The 26,034-nt window shown below is 37.9% G+C and overlaps 2 protein-coding genes and 1 pseudogene across 3 annotated transcripts; 1 reads left to right on the top strand and 2 right to left on the bottom strand.

Annotated features, from left to right (window-relative positions):
• Nucleotides 1–5,146: 5,146 nt before the first annotated feature.
• Nucleotides 5,147–10,362, top strand: LOC147490740 (DEAD-box ATP-dependent RNA helicase 27-like). The gene is made up of 12 exons (XM_086565359.1): nt 5,147–5,579; nt 5,711–5,896; nt 6,131–6,316; nt 6,673–6,756; nt 7,770–7,811; nt 8,119–8,190; nt 8,266–8,565; nt 8,679–8,717; nt 8,804–8,908; nt 9,084–9,152; nt 9,689–9,814; nt 9,922–10,362. Exons 1-12 carry the CDS (start codon nt 5,241–5,243, stop codon nt 10,105–10,107), a joined length of 1,734 nt encoding a protein of 577 aa, XP_086421485.1. The 5' UTR covers nt 5,147–5,240; the 3' UTR covers nt 10,108–10,362.
• Nucleotides 10,363–11,354: 992 nt separating this feature from the next.
• Nucleotides 11,355–14,529, bottom strand: LOC147490739 (putative pectinesterase/pectinesterase inhibitor 58 pseudogene; annotated as a pseudogene). The gene is made up of 2 exons (XR_015198386.1): nt 12,308–14,529; nt 11,355–12,235 (listed from the first exon to the last, which is right to left on the bottom strand). The product of XR_015198386.1 is annotated as a putative pectinesterase/pectinesterase inhibitor 58 pseudogene (transcript).
• A 627-nt stretch (nt 14,530–15,156) lies between these two features.
• On the bottom strand, nt 15,157–17,235 carry LOC147490738 (pectinesterase 4-like). The gene is made up of 2 exons (XM_086565759.1): nt 16,129–17,235; nt 15,157–16,017 (listed from the first exon to the last, which is right to left on the bottom strand). Exons 1-2 carry the CDS (start codon nt 17,138–17,140, stop codon nt 15,314–15,316), a joined length of 1,716 nt encoding a protein of 571 aa, XP_086421885.1. The 5' UTR covers nt 17,141–17,235; the 3' UTR covers nt 15,157–15,313.
• Between the last annotated feature and the right edge of the window lie 8,799 nt (nt 17,236–26,034).

Genomic DNA, 26,034 nt, shown 5'->3' with positions numbered 1-26,034 from the left:
TGACATCACAGGAATGTTTAATGTGATGGACTATCGTATGTAGGAAACTTGACAAGAATATCTCAACTAGAATACTCTCGTATACTTGGTAGTTTAATGTATGTCATGAACTGTACAAGGCCTGACATAGCATACTCTGTGAGCAAACTAAGTCGATATCACGAGTAATCCCGGCGAGATCATTGACCGCCATATTGAGAGTTTTGGGATACTTAAAGTATACTTTCGAATTTTGGTTTGCACTATACAAGATATCCAAATTGCCGTATGGTATGCGCGATGCTAATTGGATATCCGACACTAAAGACTCAAAGTCCACAAGTGGATATGTCTTTACACTTGAGGTGCAAACCGTTTCTTGGAAATCCTCAAAACAAACGTGCATAGCGAGGTCCACTATGGAATCGAATTCATAGCATTGGACAAGGCCGAGAGAAGAAGCAGTGGCTTCAAATTTCTTAGAGGATATTCCAAATCGGCTAAACACGTTACCCGCCAGTGTGTATACACCGTGATGACCAATCTGCTATTGGTAGAGAGCACAGTAGCATGTATAACGGAAGTCTCGACATATATCGTCGTAGACATAATACCGATTAGACAATTGCTTTCTCAAATGGAGTTATCTCAATCGACTATGTAAGGTCAAAAGATAACATTGCGGATCCGCTTACAAAAGGTTTAACAAGAGAGCAAGTAGAAAGATTATCAAGGGGAATGGGCTTAAAGCTTTTGAGATAATCAACCAAGAGTCATCATAATGGAAAAACCAACCTAGTTGACTGGAGATCCCAAGATCTAGGTTCAATGGGCCAACTGAATTATGTTAGTGACTCAGTTAGCACTGGAGAGTAATATTATACTCTAACCCATTCCTATATAAGACAGTGCATATCTGCCGCGAGAACCAGGATAAGTCAAGCTTTTAATGATTTACTATATCTTGGAAAGTTATGTTATCCAAGTGGAGTATTGCAGGATACTCTTTATAGAAATCACCTATGTTAGTGCGAAGTGGGGCCGCTTCTATGAGAATTTTAAAGGCAAATGTCTCAAAAGCACTATCTGAAACCAAGAAGTGTTCAAGGCCAAAATGAACACAAACGTGAGAACCAACAAGATTCGAGAAGGTGCTGGCGTGAAGATGATTGTCTAGGTTTATACAAACGGTGACGACAGTTCAAGGACATTAATTGAAGTCTACTGATCGTCCAATTAAATCCGATCGTCTTTCACTAAGGCAAGTTCAAGGCCTCCCATGCTACTTGACGATCGCGGTATCTTTTCATTTGTAAAAGAACAGAAATCCAATGTTTATAATAGAAGAAGCCAAATTTTCATTCATGTGGGGATTGTTAGAAAAATGATTTGCTCAAATCCATTTAAATATGAATGAGTAGTTTGTCTCCCAAGTTACCCCACTTAAGATGAAATGGGTTTTTCTTGAAACAAGATGCGTAATGTGAGAAAAACCTTTTCAACATGATGCATTTGTTTGAAACAGTGCATTATGCCAAAAAGGTGCGACCTTCGAAATGTGCACCTTTGGTTTGAAATAAGATCATCATGCCGAAAAGGTGCAACCTTCGAAATAGGCACCGGTTCAAAACAATTGTTATATGCTTGGTAAATGGTGTGTCTTTTTAAACATGTGACTTTTCAAAGAGTTGCTTACTTTTTCCCAAGAGTCACCGTGTTCTTTTCAAGAGGCACCACTCACCTATAAATAGTGGATGAATTTGGAGAGAAAATACACCGGATCACACGAGTTCGATCTTTCTCTTCTCCCTCGTTCTTAGTCAAATACTATGTTGTGTTCATCGAGTCTATAGAATTGAAGTGCTAGCTTTCTATAGAAGGAAATCCGTTCTATCTTGGGAGATAGTTTCCCATCAACCTTCAAGCACCGTGAGGGGAAAATCTGTCTTAAGGACATAGTGTATCTACACTAGGCTCGGATTTAATTAAGAAGTACAAGACACTTACAAGACAAAAGATTTGTATAGTTTGGTAATTGGTAAAGAGTAAGTACAATTAAGTTGTATATTCCTAACAGGATCTAGGTGCTATACATTACTTTTTGGGATTTGAAGCTCACAGAAACTCTACTGGTATTTTTCTGTGTCAATCAAAGTATACGTTTGATCTTCTTACAAAAGCTAACATGGTCAATGCTAATTGCTCTACTCCTACTTCAACTTCATGCAAACTGGATGCTCACACTGGAGAATTACTTGATGATCTGACAGCTTATAGGTCCATTGTAGGTGGCTTACAATATCTTACTTGGACTAGGCCTGACATTTCCTTCGCAGTTAACATGGTATGTCAGTTTATGCACAAACCAAGAGCTACTCATTTAGCTGCAGCTAAAAGGATATTGAGATATTTAAAGGGAAGTATAACTCATGGAATTTGGTTCATCAAAGGTTCTTTATTTGTGACAGCGTATTGTGATGCAGATTGGGCTGGGTGTCCTATGGATAGGAAATCAATTAGTGGATTTTGTATTTTTTGTAGGTTCTAATCCTTTATCATGGTCAGCAAAGAAACAACATACTGTAGCCAGGTCTTCTACTGAAGCATAATACATCGCACTAGCTCACACAGCGGCAGAACTATATTGCTTATGTGTTATACTCAAAGATTTTCATGTTCCACTGCCCAAATGTCCATTGGTATTATGTGACAACATCAGTGCTATCTCACTTGCCAACAATCCTGTATTTCATGCCAGGACTAAGCATGTTGAGATAGACTATCACTACATTAGAGAGTTAGTCACAAGCAAGCTACTAGATGTGCAATATCTTTGCACTAAAGATCAACTAACTGATATATTTACCAAAGGCCTATCAGTACAGAGGTTTCAATTTTTATTGTCCAAGCTTTCAGTTCGACCATCTCCCTTCAACTTGAAGGGGGCTATTAGGCATGTAAATGATGATACATCGATGACTTCAACAGTAGAAGAGGGAAGACAATCAACAGTCAAAACAGTTATAGTTTAGCAAATGATAGAGTGATAGCTGTACATAGGTTTTTTGTTAAAGTAACTAATTTTGTTTTGTAGTATAAATACACGTAACAAACAAATGATTGAGAGGAATGAAAAACAATATTCATTTGAGTGTAAGAGCATTTGTTTAATAACTGCCACAACTTGAAGCCAAATGTGTTCCCTCTTCATTCTTTTCAGCCAACTATGCAACAAGGAATGGTTGAATAGAGTCGTTATGTGTCATTAACAAAACGCGCTTGCGGTTGAATCCATCAATCGCGCCCACAACTCCAAAGCAAAAGAGCAATACATAAACAAATTATTGATAGACCTGTCAAGTGTGTTGCACATGGAGCAAATTGGCATAACAATGGTACCTCTATGGATAAGAGTATTTGCCGTCAACGTGTGGCCAAGTATGGCACACCAAAAGAAGATTTCCACCTTCAAGGGAATAGGTACAGTCCACACCAATTTGACAAGAAAAGGATGTGTTGAAACCACGTGATTGCGAACCTGGGCAAATAAAACTTCATAAAAAAAGCTTGTTGTGAACATGGTATTTTTCGACAAACACCACGAAGCATTGTCTACTTCAGCTGTAAGCTTAACTCTTTAGAGGGTCGTCACCAAACAAACATATTGTTCTATCTCCTAATCACTGCATCTTCTTCTCATAGAGAAATTCCATGCCAATTGATCATTTTCTATTTGAGCAAATTCCTAGATATAACCCCTCTTGTTTTCCGAGACTTGAAAGATAAGCAGAAACTTCTCAGCCAAGGGTTCATCATCAAGCCATATATCTAACCATAGCATACATTTGTGAGCATTACCAACCATGAACTTTATACAATTTCTAAACTTGGGAAGAATACTAAGAACATCTTTCCATAGGCTGCACCCATAAGCTTGAAATGTAGAGTTTGGCCACCATCTATGTTCATTGCTCCCATACTTTGCAGTAATAATAACTTCTCTCCACTGCGAATCCTCCTCCGACAAATATCTCCATATCCATTTCCCAAGAAGGGCTTGATTCATAAGTACTAGACTAAGAGTAATAAAGGGAAGGTTTAGTTTCATACAGTTTTGGAATTGTTGATCGATTAAACATGATAAAGACAATGTGAAATTTATTATTTTGACCTTATAAAATATAATGATATGAACGAAAAAAGTTTAATTTTTCAGGACTTTCAAAGAGTTCCAAGTTCATGTTATTTTGTCTCAGCCTCAATGATTTGCTCAAAGATACAACTAACTAAATAGTGAAAATCGGTTTTCGGAGGTAATCGGTCAGGAACGACATGTAATTAATCGGTGATTTAATCGGTTTTATATTATTATATACAAATATATAGTTATATTTTCAAAATATAGAATACATTACTTATTTTAATGGGTATACTCGTCAGCCCATGAGAAAAACTATGCCTTTGGTATAATAGAAAAAATAAAAATAAATAATAAATAAATAAATAAATGTTGAGCCCAATACATATGAACTGTCATAAATAACGAAACATATACTCTTTTAGAATTTAACACTAATGAGCCAATAAAATTTGAAAAGCTTCTTTGCATTATTAAGATCAACCAAGTGGTGGAATCGCTAAACCACTTTATTTTGTTTGCTTCAAATTCAGCCAACTTACTTTGCTTGAAATTTAGTTACAATATTTTTTTTAATAGTTTGTTGGAAATATTGCACATGGAGTAAAATTCAAAGAGTATTCAAATTCAAACGAAGCGCCGTATGCTGTTAGATTATTGACCAAATTAATCAGTTACGAATTGGGAGATTTAATGTTAACTAAAGCCAAAGTTTGTTGGTTTCTCCAAAAAAGTAACCATTTCCGATACCACTAATTCCCATAAAATAATAAGTGAAATTCTTTGCACGCATTAGTTTATAATTTTCAATCTCATCAATATAAGTTTGCTCAAGTCTAAGGCAAAGTTGCATAACGATTAACAACATTTTATATAAATAAAGTTCATGTGGTTGAAAAGAATATTCATAACCAAAATTCCAACCCACCAATCTACCAACTCATTGACGATTATAATTCAATAAAAAAAAAAAAAAAAAAATCTTCAAAGTCGGCATAAAGTCGAAATGCCACGGAACCCTAACATGCCTTATTAAACCCGAGTTCTCTCTCTGTCTCTCCTTGCCCGTGTTCAAGCAACCACTCTTTCGACAGTTGAACAGTGAGAGTTCTCAGTTCTGTTAATGATGGCATTAACAGAAGAAGAAGAACTAGTAGAGAACTTGAAGAAACATGACAAGAAGAGGAAATATTTAAATATAAGAGAAAAACTACTTGAAGGTGTCAAAGTCGACTACGTAAAAAAAGTTAAAGTAGATGAAGAAATAAAACAACTACAACAACAAGAAGATGACCACCAAGAAGAAGAAGATGATGAAGAAGTGGAAGAGAAAGAGACTGATGAGGAGGAGAAGAAGAAGGGGTCATCAGGAATAATGAGTACACTGTCTTTTGCACAGTTGGGTCTTTCTGAACAAACTATGAAAGCAATTAAAGACATGGGCTTTGTGAATATGACTCAGGTAACTCTTGCTTACTATTTAGTTAAGAAATAAACTATCTTTATCTAAAATGAGTGTGGTTTGATAGTTGGATGCTTGTATACTGAGCTTTGTGATTGTAGTATTAATATGTTTGTCATTTATACTTGCAGATACAAGCTAGATCCATTCCACCACTTTTGGAAGGGAGTGATGTTCTTGGAGCTGCACGAACAGGTTCTGGAAAGACCCTTGCTTTTTTGGTTCCAGCTGTTGAGTTGTTGTATCACATACATTTTAGTTCTCGTAACGGAACTGGTGTTGTCGTCATCTGCCCAACCAGAGAGCTTGCCATACAGGTTTGAAGACTATTACTCAATTAAAAATGTCTATTTCATTGGTATAACATGGAAGGCATCCAGTAATAACTATTACCTACATTATTTCTTAACATTTGCAACATCCTTTCTCGAAACGTATACATGTATGTAATTCCACCTGAGAACAATTTGCATAACTCAAACATAAAATTTGATGCTTTATGTACTGAAAGAGTTCTGCTCATGAGAATATCCTTTGTGGAAAATATGTAGACACATGCTGTGGCAAAGGACCTTTTAAAGTACCACACACAGACTCTTGGGTTGGTTATTGGTGGTGCAGGTCGAAAGGGAGAAGCAGAGCGTCTTGTGAAAGGGGTTAATCTATTAGTTGCGACCCCTGGTAGACTTCTGGATCACCTTCAGAATACTAAGGGGTTCATATACAAAAATTTGAAGGTAAATGATTTCTTTTTCCTCTATATTCCCCATGACTAAAGTAAACATTCCAATCACACCTTGTAATTTACCGAAAGTGTGAATATTATTTCTTTGATCAATCAAACATTAAGTTTGTTTTTGTTTTTCAATTGCAGTATTTCCTTCTTTTTCTCCTTTTCTGTGAAATACCCATTCCATGGCTACACTTAGTATCATGGCAGGACCCTTGTTTCCTTGTTATGTTTTTGTCTTTCTTCTCTGTTAGCTATGAAGGATGATTATAAAATCGTTTTCCCTCTAGCTTTAGTTTATACACATTGTTTGATATATGTAATTCTACTACTATACAAATATTTTCTCTCTTGGATTTGCAGTGCCTCGTGATTGATGAAGCTGATAGAATTTTGGAAGCAAATTTCGAGGAAGAAATGAAGCAAATTATCAAGCTTCTGCCTAAGGTACTAGTTAGTTATTACACCATTTATTTATTTCAAAGTTTTACTTGTACCAAAAGCACTGGTACATGTAAAGCTGGAAATAGTTTTTCTTTCGTGTTATTACTCCTCTGGCATTGAGATTGCTTTTATGGACTAGACATTTGATCCCTCTACAGTTTCGATGAGCTTCAGTTTGAAGACGACTTTTTTAAGTTTATGACTGGACTTTTTTCAAAGTTAAATTCTCTTTTGAGGAGCACTAAGAAAATTTCTTTCGACTCTTTATTTATTTATTTATTATTAAGTATATCCGGAGTAGTTGTTAAGAAACATCCACGCCTTGGAAATTTGTATATGATCCGTTGCTCGCATCTGTTGGTACAATGAATTTTGGCTGTTGGTCTGTGCTGTAGAATCAGATCAGATTACCCAATAAGCTCCAACCCATTTCGATTCGTATAAACACTCACACGGTGGCTGGTCTCATCTATTTACTATGGTTTTCTAGTTTCTAGAAATTTCTAGTCACTTGATCTGTGTTGGCTGTGATACTGGTGTAAAATGATTTCTTTAGTTGATTACGCTTTACTAGGCTCTGTGTTGAAACTGATGCTTGGTACAGTATTAGCTGAGAGTGATTCATTGCCAAGTGGTGATTTCCTTTTGTGACTAATAACCCATCCTTGATCCAAGCCGAGTTTTGCATTCCTTATCTTGAGATTTGGCTGGTGAAGAGAAGTAGTGATCATTTGTTTTTCTAATCTTTTTGTGGTGGTCTGGTGGATAACGAATAAATTCATTTTCTGGCAAATAAATGAGTAATACAAACATGGTTGGGAGGAAAAAACATGATGGTAGGGAATGAAATTCGGGAGTCACAACAATATGGTGGTAATGAACAAACTTGGGTAAGCTAATTTAGTACGGTGGTTAATGATTTAGACATCTGTGCATTCTTGCAAATTTTGCTGCGTATTGTATTATATATTGCTTTTGTCCAGTGCTCATTGACAAAGTTTTTATTCAATATGCAGGCGAGACAGACAGCTCTTTTTTCAGCTACACAGACTAAGAAGGTATGTAGATGTTGTTATTTTTTCAATATTACGGTGATCCAAATAGCGTGTAAAATATCTTCAGATATATCGGTTTATAGTGGAACCAATCCAAAGAGATACATCAGCATCTAACCCCTCTCCCCTTCCCCCCAGATTAAGCCTTGATGTCCAATAGATTGAATGATATTTTTGATAAATTAGCGGTACATGTTGATTTTATTGGGTGGATCAAAGATAGCAATTAATATGGAAATTTGAAGACATTATCCATGATCATTTCTCATTATCCCCATATTGGACTTGTGGTTTCCATTACATTCTGCAGGTTGAAGATTTGGCACGTTTGTCATTTCAAACAACTCCAGTGTATATTGATGTAGATTATGGAAGGTCAAAGGTACATAAATAATATATAGTGTTTACAAAAAATTTGTCATTGTTCTTTGTGCTGACAAGGTGCCTGGCAATGTAGGTTACTGTAGAAGGTTTGCAACAAGGTTACTGTGTTGTGCCAAGTGACAAGAGATTTCTTCTTCTATATTCATTCTTGAAAAGGAATTTATCGAAGAAAGTGATGGTTTTCTTTTCTTCATGTAATTCGGTCAAGTATCATTCGGAACTTCTCAAATACATTCAAGTGGATTGTTCTGATATACATGGAAAGCAGAAGCAGCAAAAACGTACCTCCACTTTTTTTGATTTCTGTAAGGCAGAGAAGGGCATCTTATTATGTACCGACGTTGCTGCTCGTGGGCTTGATATTCCTGCCGTGGTATGCTTCCTCAACGTGTTCCTTTGATTTCGATGATATACATTATACAGTTTTTGAATGAGTCTGAGTACTCACATAATATTATTTTTTTTCAAATTCTTCGCAATGCATAGGACTGGATTGTGCAGTATGACCCTCCAGATGAACCTAAGGTGCCACTTGTTCCCACTGTATTGTGAATTTCGAGTCTGGTGGATAGATTTGATCTTAAGTGATTTTTGGTTGTTCTTTTCATCAGGAGTACGTTCATCGCGTTGGTCGGACAGCTCGTGGAGAAGGCGGAAAAGGACATGCTCTACTCTTCCTTATACCTAAAGAGTTGAAATTTCTTAGCTATTTAAAGGTTGGATATTCTTGTGATCAATAGTAGCTCTTTTCTGCCTATCTGATGAAAATAAGAAAATAGCAAAAGAAGAGGATGAGCAGCCCTTTTCTGTTGCTTGACAAAGAAAACATATCATTCAAAACCTTTCTCTTTTGGCTAATAGTTTTCATGTTGTTTCACTATCTACTGGCAGGAAGCCAAAGTACCTCTTAAAGAGTATGAGTTTGATCAGACGAAGCTGGCAAATGTGCAATCCCACTTGGTATTTTTTTTTTTATTATTCAAAGTTTAGTTTCATGTTTTCTTTTTCTCTCTTTTTCTCAATTGATGTGGTTAAGGGGCGGGCAACCACATGGTTGCTGTGTAATCCTAAAAGGTTAGGTTCGTTTAAAGCAGGAATTGGCCCTAAAAGAGTGAAGATTCTATGTGACCAGTTCAAAACAGAGAACCTATTGCATCTGTGCTTGTGTATGCAAGTCTGAGCCAGCGTGTGTTCGTAAATAATGTAGATAGTGCATTGAGGGTGACAGGTTTACTTCATTTAACTTAACTGGATATTAGATAAACAAAGTTAAGGGCAGTAGGTACTGTTTATGTAATTTTGAACCAGCTGATATGAACTTCGAAGTTTAACTTGCTAATTGGTGTCCAATAACATCAAAATGGCCCTCAACCCAAAATGCTTAGTATGTCCGAGTGCTGGGGTGTGGTGGTGGTGGGGGGACTCTAGATATTCTTCCTTCTTTAGTTATGTTCTTATGCTCCCAGATACCTAAAATCAAGGTGGCTTTGATGCAGGAGAAACTGGTGGAAAACAACTTTTATCTTAACAAGTCAGCGAAGGAAGCATACAGGTCTTACATATTGGCATACAATTCCCATTCTATGAAGGACATTTTTAATGTTCACAGCCTCGATCTTCAGGTATCCAACTGCTTCAAATTGTCTTTCATATCAAGTCTTCTTTGTATTGTCACTTGGGCATATATATCAAAGGATTTACTTTATGGTATTGTGATATTCTCTGACAGGCCGTTGCGACATCGTTCTGTTTTTCTGGCCCTCCAAAGATCAATCTTAGCATTGACAGCGGTGCATCTAAATTTAGAAAGAAGGTGCGTAAATTTGAAGGGAGCCACCATGGTATCAATGAGAACAAAAACACCTATGGTAGGAGTAGAGGTGGAGATGATAAACGTCAATTTGTGAGGTATTAGTAGAAAGGAATTGTTAAGCCAAGGTGTTGGTCTGCACTAGTTCTGGCAGTGTACCAGGTTAGCCAGTATCCAATTCTCTGTTCAATTTTGTGTTTGTTATTATTATTATTTTTTTAAATTAATCAATAATGGTTGGGATGCAAGTTTCTTCTTTTTGCTTGGTTAAGATATTTATTTGTCACTTGTCTTCAACTTTGTACTGGGTGAATGTATTATTGATCAGGTTCCAGTTATTTTTATTGATCACTTCTGCTATCGAATCCTCAGTAGACTTCCATTCAATATCTGTATGAATTTGAACATTGGTCTCTGGATTGGAAAAAAAAAGAAGGAAGCTAAATAGTTATAATTACTTGATTGTAATAGAATGAAGGACAAAAATTTATGAGATGGCAATAGTATTGGTAGAAAGAAATATTATTTATTAATCTCTTTATTTATTTTAATTATTTTTTACAATAGTTTTTATGATAAGACTTGACCTAGGTGGCTAAGTAGAGTCGATTTTCAAAGAAAGTTTAATGGGTGGGTATTTTGGTAATCAAATATCAATAGTTGATTGCAAGTCTTATCAGACCCTTTTATATTTCTGCAAAATGAATTACTAAGTATGATGAGCCTCATAATCTATTTGTTACCAAGTCTGTATCAATTGGAATCCAGGCATCCAGCTTGCATCAATTCCCCACCAAACAATTTAACAACAAACAAAAAAGAGGAAGACAAATACACTAAGAAGAGGGGAAGGAAGCTTAAATGACGAGGACTTTAGCACAAAAAAAGAAAACATGAAAAGATGAGGAGACGAAGAGTACACAATATCTTAACTACTTTAAAAATTTCAGCTCCCACCTACAGTATTGCAATAGTACTATAATATTTTTTTATATGTGACTCTTGGTCCATTTTTGTGACTATTTTGCCCCGATCTTTTTTTAATTTAATGACTGTTTTGCCGTGATCTTCTTTTATGACTGTTTTGCCCCTCTATTGATCATTAAATTTCAGTGATTTCAGATGCGTGTGTTTAACCCAGAGGTGTGTAGGATACCAAATTCCAGCTCCCACCTACAATACTGTAATAGTACTATAATATTTTTTTGTGCGACTCTTGATCCATTTTTTGTGACGATTTTGCCCCTAGCTTTTTTAATTTAATGATTGTTTTGCCCTGATCTTCTTTTATGACTGTTTTACCCTTCTATTGATCATTAAATTTCAGTGATTTCAGATGTGTGTGTTTAACCCAGAGGTGTGTAGCACCTGCATCAGGCTAGTCAGTATAACACGCCACCACATATCCGAAACAAAATACTTTGGAAAAAAAAATTACTGTCAATTCTAACTTGTCTTTAGCATCCCTCTCTTTTTTAGCAAACAACTCCACATCCCATCAGTGCTTATGGTATAGCCCAAGATGGAAAGGTACACCAGTGTTTCTCAACCACTGTTTTGCTCTGAGGAAAGGACCAACTGTGTAATTTTCTGCGTCCTCTCTAACAGTTAACACTCTAAAGCCAGGCCATTTGACTCTATTGCTGGTGTCGGCACCTGTCCCCCGATTCGCATACTCCTTGTAGTCACAATAAATTTCATTTTCGTGAGTCGTCTCATTCCAAGATAACCATCCTTGGGCAACAATCATGGCATCGATTTTCGATTCCATGATAATTGTCCTTGAGGCGTTTTTCCATGGTCGTCCCAAGTAGGACGGGATCTTCAATCCATTAGGGAAGAACTCAGCTTCAGCAGAAATGTTACAGTGCTGGATCACTAAACCGGTATGCATGTTGTCATTTGATCTCCCATCAGCAGTGATAGTGTTTTTCTGATTGGGATTAGGCTCCCTCAAAATGATATGACTATCTTGGATCAGTGCGCGTCCCTCACCAAATATGAAATCAACTGTGCCGGAGATTTCACAATTTTTGTAGAACTGACGGCAAGTATGATAGTACAGAGTGTCTTGATACCCTTGCATTCTGCAGTTGTACAAAGCGGAAAAATCTGATTTGGAGTGGAAAGCAACAGCTTGTTCACCTTCAGGACCAGCAACGTTTTCGAAACCCATTGAACTTGCTATGAAACCGTCTCCGACAACCGCTACAACAAAATGTGATAAGAGCATTTAGTAACTGAAAAGAAAAAAGGACGGAAAAACCGTACTCAAGGGATACCCATTCAGAATTGCATATCAGTTCAACTCACAGAAAGTGGCAGTTCTCCAAGTTTGGGTGTTGTTGATTTTTTTGTTGTCACTCGCTATCACAACTGTTTCACTAGGACCATCTCCATAAATGAAGATATTAATCGCTGTTTCAGGAATTGTTACTTTCTCATGATACTGCCCGGCCTTAACATAGATTATGAATCTTCCTTCATTGTTCTTTGGGTAAGCGGAGATAGCCTCACTAATAGTCTCGAATTGTCCACTTCCATCCTTGGCTACAACTACATTCGGTGTCAAGTGTGTTTTTTTGAATGCCAAAAGCCTGCGGTCTGCTGCTGAGAACCAAGCAGGGTACCCATCCTTGTCGACCTCAGCATTAAGAAGTCGCCTAGAATTCTGGTTTATCTTAACTGGAAACTCAGTACTATCGACTTTGCCAAGGATTTGAGAAATCTCATCAACGATGACGAGTGCATTAAATGTTATTTGAGTAGCATTCATGAGCTCGTCTTGCATAGTTTTCTGCAGCTCTGGTTTTTCTAGCAGGTCATCCAAGCACGTTGTTTTGAGTGCAATAACAGCACTCGACCAAGTCTTAAGATCATCGACATGGTCGCTCATCGTGTCAAAATTACTATGTTCAACTGCAGATGTTGCCGCTTGAAGTCTGTGGGTGGCGTATAGTAACAATTCACTACAACCATCAAGTAACATTTTATCGAAGGAGGTGGTAGTGTTTTTCCCCAGTGCACCAGACTTCCCCCAAGCCTTCGTTACCTCTTCTTGAGCAGCTTGAAAGGTAGCTTTCACGAGGTCCTTTAGGGTGACGCTGTTATTTCTCTTGGCAATTGGACTAAGTGTATTCAAGCAAGTTTCTTTGTAATCCGTTGGATCACAAAGAGTTTCAACAGCTTTCATTCCAGTTGATAAACCACCATTGCTTTGATGGGAGGTGTTGCCACTGCCACGACTTACAGTGACAACAATGCCTACAATAACACCAACAACAAAGATGATTGAGATACCAGCAGCAAGCACCCTGCCCATGATTTCTCCTCCTTATACTACAGATCCTCCTCCCACTTTTCCGTTTTGACGTGGAAGCGAGAAACTGAGAGGAGAGGGATTGTGGTTATGACTTCTCTTTGGAAAAGAGAATGTAGTGGTGTTGTTTATAGGGTGTGAAAGCACACCATTTTTAGGTGCAAGCGATCCTAGTTTAAATTTAGATTGTTGATATATGTTTGCGCCTTTCTCTATAGTTTTGTTGCTCAAACGTGAGCTGGTATGTCATTAGAGGGAATGAAAGACTAATTTTGTACTTTTGAGTCTTGACATATCTATATATCATGTACGCCCTTTTTAACAGTGACAGACTAATTTTAGTGGCAAACAAATAACCAATGTAGATACTTATAATAGATAAGTTTAGACCAAGACTTTAGATAACTTTGTAAGTAAGCACGAGCCCTTATTTGGAAACTCCAGTCTGTTCCTGTAACAGCCAAACTGAAATACTGAACACGCCCTTCACACACAGCAGTAGTAGAATAAGAACGAACTTAAGAGAGTGAAAAAAGGATAAAAATGGGAGACTAGGGGTGTTATCAAGTCCAGGCTCTAGCTAGTAGCTACCTATATCAAGCTTTATGTTCAAGGCATGCTCGACATTATGGGGCGTGCTCTAGCTCAGGTACGAACTCAATTTTTTTGTTAAACTTGATTCCGCTAGGCTAAAGTATAAGAAATTGCAGTCCGGAATACTCTACTAGTTTCAGTTCGAGCTCAGCTCGAATTTTTATTATAGATACTTTACAAAGAGGCTTACTTGAAATATAAAAGAGATACTAAGATCGTATTTACTATTTAGTAGTTATGACTTGTGACTTGTGTGCATAAATTTGTAGGACGACTTTATGAATATTAATATCAGGGTAACAGATCGAGCTGGTTGCGACTTGCGAGCTAATTGGAGTCTTGGACTCGGTTCGATTAAATTTTGTCTGAGCTCAAAGATATTTTCATAGTCAGCTCAGATTGTTAACCTAACGAGCTCGAACTCCGGCCAAGCAGAACCCAAGTCCCAAGCAGCTCTGTTTGTGTTATAGGAGAGCAAAATCAGTTGCACAAGATGCATCAGAGTGTTTTGTAATACTTTTCGGCCCTAAAGGGTTTTGGCTTACATTTTGGTCTATGTATCAGAAATTCGTATTTGGAGGTCAAATGAAAGTGCATGATGTTCGACTTTACACAATAAACATGTTCAATTTTGACGACACATTTCTGGAATGTTATATTTTTTTTCTAAACGTCAGTTACTCTGCCAAAGACTTTTTTTTTGGTAACTACTCTGCCAAAGACTTGTGAATGTATCTTTAGAGAGAACATAACTAATTGAAAATTCAAATCATTCAACTAAACCTGGTCCTAAGTTCCTAACACGGACCACAGGAGCTGCACACTGAAGCTGGATGCTCACTGAAAATAGTCTTACAACCGTCTTAGTTCGTGGAATGCGCCAAGAAGAAATTAAATCTAGAGACAAAAATGACTAAGCAGAGACACTTCACAAAGGCATTGCTTTTTACGTTCCTAAATGGCTAAATGCTATTGCTTGTAGTTGCATTTTACTCTGATCTTGATGAAAGTTACTTGGCTCAAGGAAAACAACAGACACATTTTAAAAACTATAACAAACTATATATAGCTCACAACCTCTTACTCTTTGAGGATTTTGGGTGCTAATGAAAGAACAATAGGAAGTAAATTAAAAAAGAGAGATTAATTAGTAAAACACACATGAATTAGAGGGAAAAGGCCTTGAGCTTAGAGACCAAAATTTTCTATTAAAACGAACTCGCAATAAATAAAAACGAAGATTCATCATAATGATACGATTACCATTTATTACCATCCATTCTAATTTCCCTTCATTTTGCAAATACATTCGTCTTCCTCCTCCCTTTTTTGAATATTTTTTGTGATTTCTGAAAAGTGAAATAATATACATGCAGTACAACAACAACGACATCCAATTTAGAGATGCAAGCCAAGGCTGAATTGTGCACCAGTATTCCTCAACCATAGATCACCTCTAAGGAAAGGACCAGCTGTGAATCGTTCAGCTACCCGTCTATCGGTGATGACTGCAAAACCACGCCATTTAATCCTCCGGTTAGTGTTAGCACCCGGCCCACTGTTTCTATATTCCCTATACTCACATGTATCAAGATTTTCATTAGAGTTTGGATTCCAAGGATACCATCCATCAGGGTTAATCACATCGGCGAGTACTGATTCCATGACAATAGTCCTTGACGCAACTTTCCATGGTCGTCCCAAGTACGAGGGGATCTTGAACCTATTTGGGAAGTACTTCATCTCTGGAACGATTTTGCTTGTCTGGATAACTAAACCACTGTCACACCGTGCAGTTTGACGGCCGTCAGCGGTAACGGTGTTTCTCTGGTTGGGATTAGGCTGCCTCAAAATGATCTTACTGTTTTGGATCAGTGCGGTTCCAGAACCAAATATGAAGTCAATGGTGCCGGAAATGACACAATTGCGGTAGAATTGACGTTGGGCGTGGTAGTACAATGTGTCTTGGTGTCCATCAATTCTGCAGTTGTACACCGCGGACATGTCTGACTGCGAACGGAATGCAACAGCTTGGTGACCATCGGGGCCAGCTGTATTTTGGAATCCCATGGACCTGACAATGAATCCATCTCCAATTGCCGCTGCAATAAAATGCAATAAAAGTGCGCCTTAAGTAACAAAAAGAAAAAAAGAAACTTGTACAAGGATAATCAATTCATATAGATATAGATGTGTAAATTGGTTTAACTTACAGAAAGTGGCAGTCTTCCAAGTGGGAGTTTTATTCCTTCCGAAGTTGTCACTTCCGGTTACGATTGTCCTCCTAGGACCATCTCCATACATATACACATTAATAGTCTTTTCAGGGACTGTCACCTTCTCGTTGTAGATACCAGCCTTAACGTAGATTATGTATCGTCCTCTAAACCCCTTTGGGTAAGCAGCAATAGCTTGACTAATAGTCTTGAACTGCCCACTGCCATCCTTGGCTACAACTGCATTGGGTCTGATCTGATTGGGTCTGGCGGCCAAAAGCCTTCGGTCTGCGGCAGAGAACCAGGTTGGGAACCCGTCCTTGTCAACTTCAGTATCAAGAAGTCGTCGAGAAGTGTTGTTGTTATTTCCAAAGAACTGGAAATCGTTGATTTTGTTAAGGAACTTGGAAACCTCATCAACAATAGCAAGGCCATTGGTTGTTATTTCAGAAATATACGTAATTCCTTTTTCCATAGTTTTCTTCAGTTCAGGGTCTTCAATATCATCGAAGCACGTCGATTTGTATGCGAGAACAGCGCTCAAGTAATTCTTAATATCAGCTTTGTGCTCTGTCATTTTGGTAAATTCAGCCTTCCCAACTGAAGAAATTGCCCCTTGGAGTCTGTTGAAAGCGTATTCTAGCAATTCATTGCAACCCTCCATGGACGCCTTGTTATAGGAGCCAGTAGCATTTTTCGCCAGTTCGCCAGCCGTATTCCAAGCCTTCTTCACTTCTTCTTGGGCGGCTACGAAGGTAGCCTCCACAAGCTCCTTCGGGGTAGCTTTGCCATTTTTATTGGCAATTGGAGCAAGTGTGTTAATGCAAGAGTCCTTGAAATCCGTAGGGGCGCAAAGAGTTTCAACAGCTTTCATCCCAGTCGATAAACCAGCAGTGGCGTGTCCGGAAGAATTGTCGCCATTGCTACGGCTAACAGTCGCAACGACGCCTATAATAACACCCACAACAAGAATAAGTGAGACACCAGCAACAGCTACCTTGCCCATCATCTTGACTCCTTTTTATTTTTATTTTTTATTTTTTTGTTTTTGTTTTCCTCTCGTTTTCCGTTTTGAGAGAAACCGAGAGGGACTAAGGTGTTTTTAGAAGAGAAACAGGGTGGTGCAGATATAGAGGTGTATGGATACCATTTTTAGGTATGCATGCATGGGATGGGATGTTGGTTAAAATTTAGATGGTTGAACGTTGTTTGTGTTAGGATTTGAGGTTGGGATGTCTTTTGATGAAATGTAAGGCAGTGTTTATTTTGTCATAATCTGTTTTGCGTTTGACTTGACTATAATTGGAGCGAAGATCATACAACCAAGACAAATTTAGACCGAGTCTCTTAACTTGTTGGATAAGTTATCAATTAACCTTAATTAAACCCTTGTTGGACAATTCAATCTGTTTTCTCTAACTAATCACACTTTACTCACCGCACAAGATAAAAGAGCTGAGCAAGTAACAAATTGGCCCCTTAATTAAGGGTGGAATTCGAGCTAAACAAGCCGAGCTTTACCATGCTCAAGCTCGGCTCGCTAATTACACGAGCTTTAAATTGAGCTCGAGCTTGACTCATATAGTAAACAAGCGAGCTCAAGCCGAGCTTAAATGAGCCAAGCCCAAGCCGAGCTCCGAGCCCTCGGTTATTTTACACTATAAATATGCTATTTGAACTAAACGAGCCGAGCTTCATCAAGCTCATTTGTTACACGAGCTTTTATTTGAGCTCGAGCTCGGCTCATATAGTAAACAAGCGAGCTCGAGCCGAGCCCAAGCCGAGCTCCGAGCCCTCGGCTCAAATTCCACCCTTACCCTTAATTACGCAAGTACATAGCATGAGACAAATACCTTCAATGCTGGTGTTTAGTGGTAAATCTGATTTATAGTACCATAAACTTTCATTTTTTTTTCCTAAATGGTATCTGCATTTTTCTCTCTCACCTATTAGTACTACCTACTCTCAATTTACTTCAATTTAGTACCTCAGTCTATTTGCCGGCTTAATCTGTTTGATTTCCATAACAGCGAGCTCATCACGTGATTAAGAGTTTTTAACTATATTAGTACCATAAAGTATAAACTTTCTCATTTTTTCCTAAATGGTACACGAATTTTTTTTTCTCGCATATTAGTACCATTTACTCTTAATTTGCTTATATATTTTTATGTCTTTAATTTCAAAATTGACACTTAAGTTATTAAGTCATCTAACACGTCCCAATAGAGTGAATCTGATGGTGATTATATATCTTCTTCATCTACCACTTGACCTTCTTTTAGATTAAAAATAAAATAAAAATGGTTAACTAGTATTACCCCTCACTACTAGATGACTCAATTAGGATATAAGATATTTCTTATTAATGTATATAAATGAGTTTATAACTATTTAGTACCATGAATTTTTATTTTTATTTTCCCAAATGGTACCTGTATTTTTTTTTCTCACCTATTAGTACCACATACGCTTAATTTGCTTTAATTTAGTACCTCAGTTTGTTTGTCGTCTCAATCCATTTGATTTCCATAATGGCGAGCTCATCACGTGATTAAGAGTTTTTAACTATATTAGTACTATAAACTTTCCCATTTTTTCCTAAATGGTACACAAACTTTTTTTCTCGCATATTAGTTCCACTTACTCTTAATTTGCTTATGATTTGGTACCTTGATACATTTATATGACCAAAATATTCTTATGTCTTTAATTTCGAAATTGACACTCCCTCACTTAAGTTATTAAGTCATCTAACACAGTCCAATAGAGTGAATCTGACGTTGATTATATCACCCCCCCCCCCATGGGAAATTAGGATTAGTTTGCCCCCTATACACACAGTCAACTTGGATTGACCGTTAATTTTCAAGTCAAGCAATTGAAAATGATACAACTGCCCTCAAAGTGTTTCAAGAAGAAAATGTTCAAGTTTACTTAAGTGGGGGAGTTGTGTCATTTTTAGTTATTTGACTTAAAAGTTAACAATCAAACCAAGTTGACCGTGTGTTTTGGAGGAGACCCTAATTTTCCATCTAGGGCGGGGGTAGTTTTGCTTAGTGGCGGTGGGGAATGGAGGTGGTGGCATGGGTGGATATGATGAAGGAGATACACTTAGATGCATATTAGAAAAATAAAATAAAATAAAGAGGGACATTTTGGTCAGATAAATATTTAAATGTATCAAATCGTAAATAATTGAAAGTTCATGGTACTAATAAGCGAGAAAAAAAATATGTGGTGCTAAATAGTTAACAACTTTATTCGCTATTATGAAAATCAAACGGATTGAAACGGCAAATAGACTGTGGTACTAAATTGAAGCAAATTTAGAGTACATGGTACAAGCATCTTCAATGCTACCCTATTGTCCTATGTGTAGAGTGGGCAACTCAAATTTTCCACACCAACTCATACTCTATATCAAGTTGACAACTCACCACACTCTATTTTGGGGTCAAATATAGAGCTTGATTTGCTTTATCAAGTGCCACTCCATACTAGCTGCCCCAACTTACTGCATGCAAACAACCAAATTTAATTACTTTTCTATCACTATGAATAATTTCTAACTCAAGGATGGTGTGTTGATATGTTAAAAATATATGATTATCTCTGCAAGTGTGTGCTTCAGTTATGGAGGGATGCTTAGACCCTTACTATGGGATTATAACTTTTCTTATGTGATTGAGGTGTACGTATGTGCACAAGTTTTCTTATGAATTTCTGCTTTCTATGAAGGCTTTCTATGAAGTTTGCATTACTAAATAATCAAACAAACAACAAGCTTTCTCTTAAACGGACTTATAAAGTGTCATGCACAGTTTATAGATTGTCGTATATAAGCTTATACATGGTTGTATATAAGCTTTATTTGTTTTATAGTGTCGTGCACGACTTATACAGTGTCGTGCACAGTTTATACATTGTCGTATATAAGTTGCCCAAGTACAAGTTGTTCAAGACACTATATAAACTGCCACTCAAACATGTCCGTTAATGAGAAAGTCTAAACAAAGCAATACTTCACATTCAGTTGAAAAACCATTTCACATTCAGTTCAAAATAACTTGCAACAAAATAATAAGTGGAACAAACTTGCACCAAAATAAGAAAGTGACATAGAGCAGCACATATAAACAATTGCTGAATTAATTTTGCCCACGCAATTCCGACAAATGATCTATCAAAGCAGCATGAAGAGCTATATATATGAGCCTGCCTAGAACAAATTTCGTGATGCCGACCAAGGAACAGTTGGAACTTTACTTCATCGTTTTCATTAACCTCAAATTCCCAATATAATTATCGTGTGATTTGTTTGAATGAAATGAGCAAGTAGTGTTTGACTCATCCATCTCAAATTCATGAAGAGATGAATTTACACCAAAATTCATTGTGCTAAAATTGGGATTATAAATGGGTGGAGCTAAGCTTCTTCTTTTTTATATGTAGAAAGATGTAAGGTAGAGAGTGATAAAGTATATGGACGAGATATGGGGTGGTGGCAAGGAAAGAGGAGTCGTAACATTTTACCGTAAGTGAATTGTGTCTATAGGATAGATTTCATTATAAAACAATAATTTGGAGTGTGGTGTGTTGGTGTAGAAAAAATTTCATACTTAAACTAGCATCACTTTTAAGTGGATGACATCACTTTGCACTCCAAATCAAGTAATTGCGTTGAAGATGCTCTAATAGACGAGAAAAAAAGTACGGTGCCATTTAGAAAAAAAATAAATAAAAAATTATGGTACTATATAATTATAAAACTCATGTATAAATTAGGAGCACTAAATCAATTTGAAAGTATTGAAACTAAAGTGTTTTGAGATATTCTAGAGCCCTAGAGGTCAAAATGAGTAAAGAACTCACAAAGATCATGTACAAAGATCATGTGCTTGGAATTCTATAAATAGCTGAAATATAATAATTCCAACTAGCTAATTAGTAGTTTTCACTTTTCACTATTTATTTGGTAGTCATGAGTCCACAAAATAGTTGGTATTCCAACACATACACATCAACACTTTGATGATGAATTGTATGAAATGATATACATACCACTCTAATCCCATATCTCAATCTTCCATCACCCGATCACACTCACACCTACCTGCCATCATTTTCTCCTACATACCCAAAGCAGTATCCGTGATCAACATCTGAAGTATATGTAGAGAAAAATGTGTTTTTTTCTCTCTCACGCGTAAGGCGCTCCCCGCGCTCCTTTTGCCTTGACAAGGACGCGCCCCGCGCTCATGCCTTGGTCGACCTCCAGACGATTAGGCGCGACCAGCGCTCCACCGTATTTCAGCATGAATTCACTGTTTCGGAAGTTTTTTTTAGAAATAGTATAAATATAGGTTTTTTCTGTAGAAACCTAACTTAACCAAAACCAAGAAAGAGAGAGATTATAAGAGAGTAATTCTGTGTGAGTTGAGTGTTCATTCTTTGTGAGTGAATTGAGAAACTTGTAATCTGTTACTCCGAACATCTAGTAAAGCTTGGAACTCGCAGTGTGGACGTAGGCAAATTGCCGAACCACGATATATCTCGTCTTGTGGTTTGCTTTTCTTTTACATTAATTGTTTTACTTTATATGCTTGTTATTTGATATTGAGAAGTATTAGGATATTGTTTGGAGGGTGTTGAAGTCTTGTCTAGTGAGAATGATCGATTCCTGTGTAGGATTGATTTATTTGTTGTGGGTAATGTTGTTTCCGCATTGTCCTATTCTCAACAATTGGTATCAGAGCGTACGTATACGACCTAGGATTTTGAGTTTAGTGCTCGAAATTTGTATAGACAAGGTGTTCGATTAAATTCCGAAGTGAAATTGTTTTTTGGGTTATTGTGTGTAACTTGAAAGATGGCTCTCAAGATGTCAAACGCAAGGTTTGAAGTAGAGAAGTTTAATGGGAAGAATAACTTTGGGATTTGGCAAGTCTAAGTAAAGGACATCCTCATCCAACAAGGTTTGCACAAGGCTTTAAAGGAGATTAAATCTAAGGCGGCGAGTATGAGTAATGATGATTGGGAAGAGTTCGATCTTCAGGCTTGTTCATCAATCCGGTTATGTCTTGCTAATGAGGTCATGTATAATGTGATGGGAGAAAATACCGCTGCAGGTATTTGGCTCAAACTAGAGTCTATGTATATGACCAAGAGCATGACGAACAAGATGGACCTTAAAAAGCGTCTTTATCGGTACATGATGGTGGATGGTTCAACGATGCAATATCACGTTAGTGAGTTCTGTCGTCGCCTAGCAGATTATTTGAATGTGGGCATGAAGATGGATGATGAGGATCAAGCGACATGTTTAATATTCTCCTTGCCAGAAAGCTATGAGCATCTAATGACTATATTTATGAACAGAGAAGATGTTGATATTGACAAAGTTCAAAATGCTCTTCTTTCTTATGAGTTGATGAAAAAGACACGTGTAGAGAATAACATTGATGCAGGTCAGGGCCTAGTGGCAAGAGGAAGGTCGTATAAGAAGGCTTCTACAAGCAATGAGAAGTCTAGGTCCAAGTCAAAGAAGCCTTTGACACATGTGAAGTGCTACAATTGCGATGAAAAAGGACATTACGCAAGTAATTGTCCTCACCCGAAGAAAGAGAATAAGATAGATGGTAAGAGGAAAGGTAAGGCAAAAATTGAGGCAAGTTATGCTTCAGGCTCTAAAGGGGACGAGTTGAGTTTCTGTGTGTCCATAAAAGACTATATGGCCGAAAGGTGGATTCTTGATTCTGGATGTTCCTACCATATGTGCCCGAATAGAAAGTGGTTTACTTCTTATGAGAGCATTAATGGTGGTTCCGTTTTGATGGGTAATGACGTTGCTTGTAAGACGGTAGGAATTGGAACTATACGGGTCAAGATGCATGATGGTATAGTGAGGACTTTAACTGATGTGAGGCATGTTCCTGAGCTAAAGAAAAACCTTTTTTCTCTTGGTACCTTGGATTCTAAAGGTCACAAGTTTGTGGGCGAAGGTGGAGTCTTAAAGATTGTTAGTGGCTTTTTAACTGTTATGAAGGGTCAAAAACATGGAATCTTGTATACTTTGATGGGTAGTACGATGATAGGCGATGTAACAATGGTTCCATGTAGTGATGATTATGAATGCACTAAGATGTGGCATATGCGACTAGGGCATATGAGTGAAAAGGGTTTGTCTGAGTTGTGCAAACGAGAGTTCTTGAAGGACTTGAAGAAGCCAAGTATGGGTTTTTATGAGCATTGCGTCTATGGGAAGCAATGCAGAGTCAAGTTCAAGTTAAGCAAGCACACGACATCAGGCATCCTTGACTATGTGCATACGGATGTTTGGGGACCCTCTAGAGTGGCTTCAAAGGGAGGTAACCGCTATTATGTTTCATTCATTAATGATCATACCTGCTATGTGTGGGTGTATATGATGAAAACGAAAGATGAAGTGTTTGAGACATTTAAGAAGTGGAAGGCAAGGGTTGAGAATCGCACATATAGGAAGGTAAAGACACTACGGTCTGACAATGGTACTGAGTATACCTATGAGCCTTTCCAAGAGTTTTGTGCGCAACATGGAATTGCCAGACACTAGACAGTCAGGGGAATGCCTCAGCAGAATAGAATGGCAGAGAGGATGAATAGAACCTTGCTTGAAAGAGCGAGATGTTTGTTGTCTAATGCTAGTCTAGGCAAAGAGTATTGGGCAGATGCAGTGTCTATGGTGTGTTACCTGTATAATAGGTCACCCGTTCCAGCTATAGATTGCAAGACACTTTATGAGGTGTGGTCAGGTAACCCAGCTGATTATAGTATTTTGCGAGTGTTTGGATCGACTGCTTACTACCATGTGAGGGAGAACAAGCTAGATCCTAGAGCTAAGAAAGCCATATTCTTAGGCTTCGCAAATGGGGTACAAGGATACAAATTGTGGTGTTTAGAAGACCACAAGTTTCTGGTCAGCAGAGATGTTACGTTTGATGAGACTTCCGTGTTATCTTTCAGTAAGCTGGAAGAGCTGGGCAGAATGGTGAGTCTATAGAAGTTTAAGCCATTGAGTTTGAGTTCTCTGATGCAGCAGATTACTGGTTGGTTCATGATGAAGTACCAAATCATGGAACCACACAGTAACAGGAAGAAGAGCAAGAGCATCTGCAACTTGTATTGGCTGACCCTAGGCCAAAGAGACAGGTTAAAGAAGTGCACCAGTATGGGCATGAGAAGCCGGTGAGACACTATGGTTAGGTGGATTTAGTGGCATATGCACTGAATATCGAAGATGATGAGCCAAATAGCTTCAAGGAGGCTGTTAGGGATGTTCATTATAGAGATTGGTTGGTTGCTATGCAAGAAGAGATGGAGTCTCTTGATAAAAATCACACATATGACCTAGTTTTATTGTCAAAGGGCAAAAGGACTATCGGCAGTAAATGGGTGTTCAGAAAGAAAGAGATCCTTCTTGAGTCCGACAGTACTGGGTACAAGGCAAGAGTAGTAGCAAAGGGTTTTTCATAGAAGGAAGGAGTCGACTACAATGAGGTATTTTCCCCGGTGGTCAAACATACTTCCATTCGTGTGTTATTGAGTTTAGTTGCTCACTTCAACTTGGAGTTAGAGCAACTTGATGTTAAAACTGTTTTCTTGCATAGGGACTTGGAGGAAGAGATCTATATGAGACAACCTGAAGGGTTTGTTGTTGCTGAGAAAGAAGATCATGTATGTAAATTGAATCGATCCATCAGTATGGGTTAAAGCAATCCTTTCCGAGCAATGGTACAAGCGCTTTGACATATTCATGATGCAACATGAGTACACCCGAAGTAAGTATGACTGTTATGTTTACTTTCGTAGACTTCGTGGTAATGACTTCATCTATCTCCTGCTTTATGTAGATGACATGCTTATTGTTTCCAAAAGCATGGTGGAGATAGATAAGTCGAAATCTCAACTTAGCTCTGAGTTTGAGATGAAAGACTTAGGTGGAGCCAAGAGGATACTGGGCATGGAGATTGATAGAGATAGGAAGAAACAACGGATAGTTGTATCTCAGAGGAAATACCTTCATAAAGTAATTTCTCGATTTGGTATGGAGAATGCAAAGTCTGTTTCTACACCTTTAGCTAGGCATTTTAGACTTTCAGCTAAGTTCTCTCCTAGTTCGGTGGAGGAACAAAAGCATATAACAAATGTTCCTTATGCAAGTGTCGTGGGCAGTTTGATGTATGCTATGATGTGCACACGCCCAGACATTTCACAGGCAGTTAGTGTTGTAAGCAGGTATATGACAAATCCTGGGAAGCAACATTGAGAGGCAGTGAAATGGGTATTGAGGTACTTGAAGGGTACCTTGGATGTGGGATTAGTTTATGGTGGAGGCATTTGTTATGTCAGTGGGTATGTAGATTCAGATTATGCAGGTGATCTAGATAGATGACGATCGACTATTGATTATGTGTTTATGATGCATGGTGCATCGGTTAGTTGGAGGTCTATGCTATAGGCTATAGTTGCTCTATCTACTACTGAGGAAGAGTATATGGCAGTGGTAGAGGCAGTGAAAGAGGCACTATGGCTTCGATGAGGTCTTCTAGATGATATTAGTATTGAGCAGAACAATGTTGCTTTGTATTGTGATAGTCAGAGTGCTATTCATTTGGCGAATAACTAGGTTGCTCGGACCAAGCATATTGATGTCCGTTATCACTTTATATGGGATGTCGTTGAGGATGGTGATGTAGCATTTGAGAAAGTGGATATCCATGACAATCCTGCTGATATGTTGACAAAGGTTGTCACCGGAGTTAAGTTCCAACACTGCTTGGACTTGCTCCAAATCCTACATGCTTGAAAGAGCCCTTTGTGGGCATGGCCGCCCGAGGCGATTATTTGAAGTCTTCATTGTTG

This window comes from Coptis chinensis, chromosome 6 (genome assembly GCF_015680905.1).
Source record: "Coptis chinensis isolate HL-2020 chromosome 6, ASM1568090v1, whole genome shotgun sequence".
NCBI classification, from domain to species: domain Eukaryota; kingdom Viridiplantae; phylum Streptophyta; class Magnoliopsida; order Ranunculales; family Ranunculaceae; genus Coptis; species Coptis chinensis.
The sequence above is the reverse complement of the archived record's forward strand: the minus strand, read 5'-3'. Positions and strand labels throughout refer to the sequence as shown.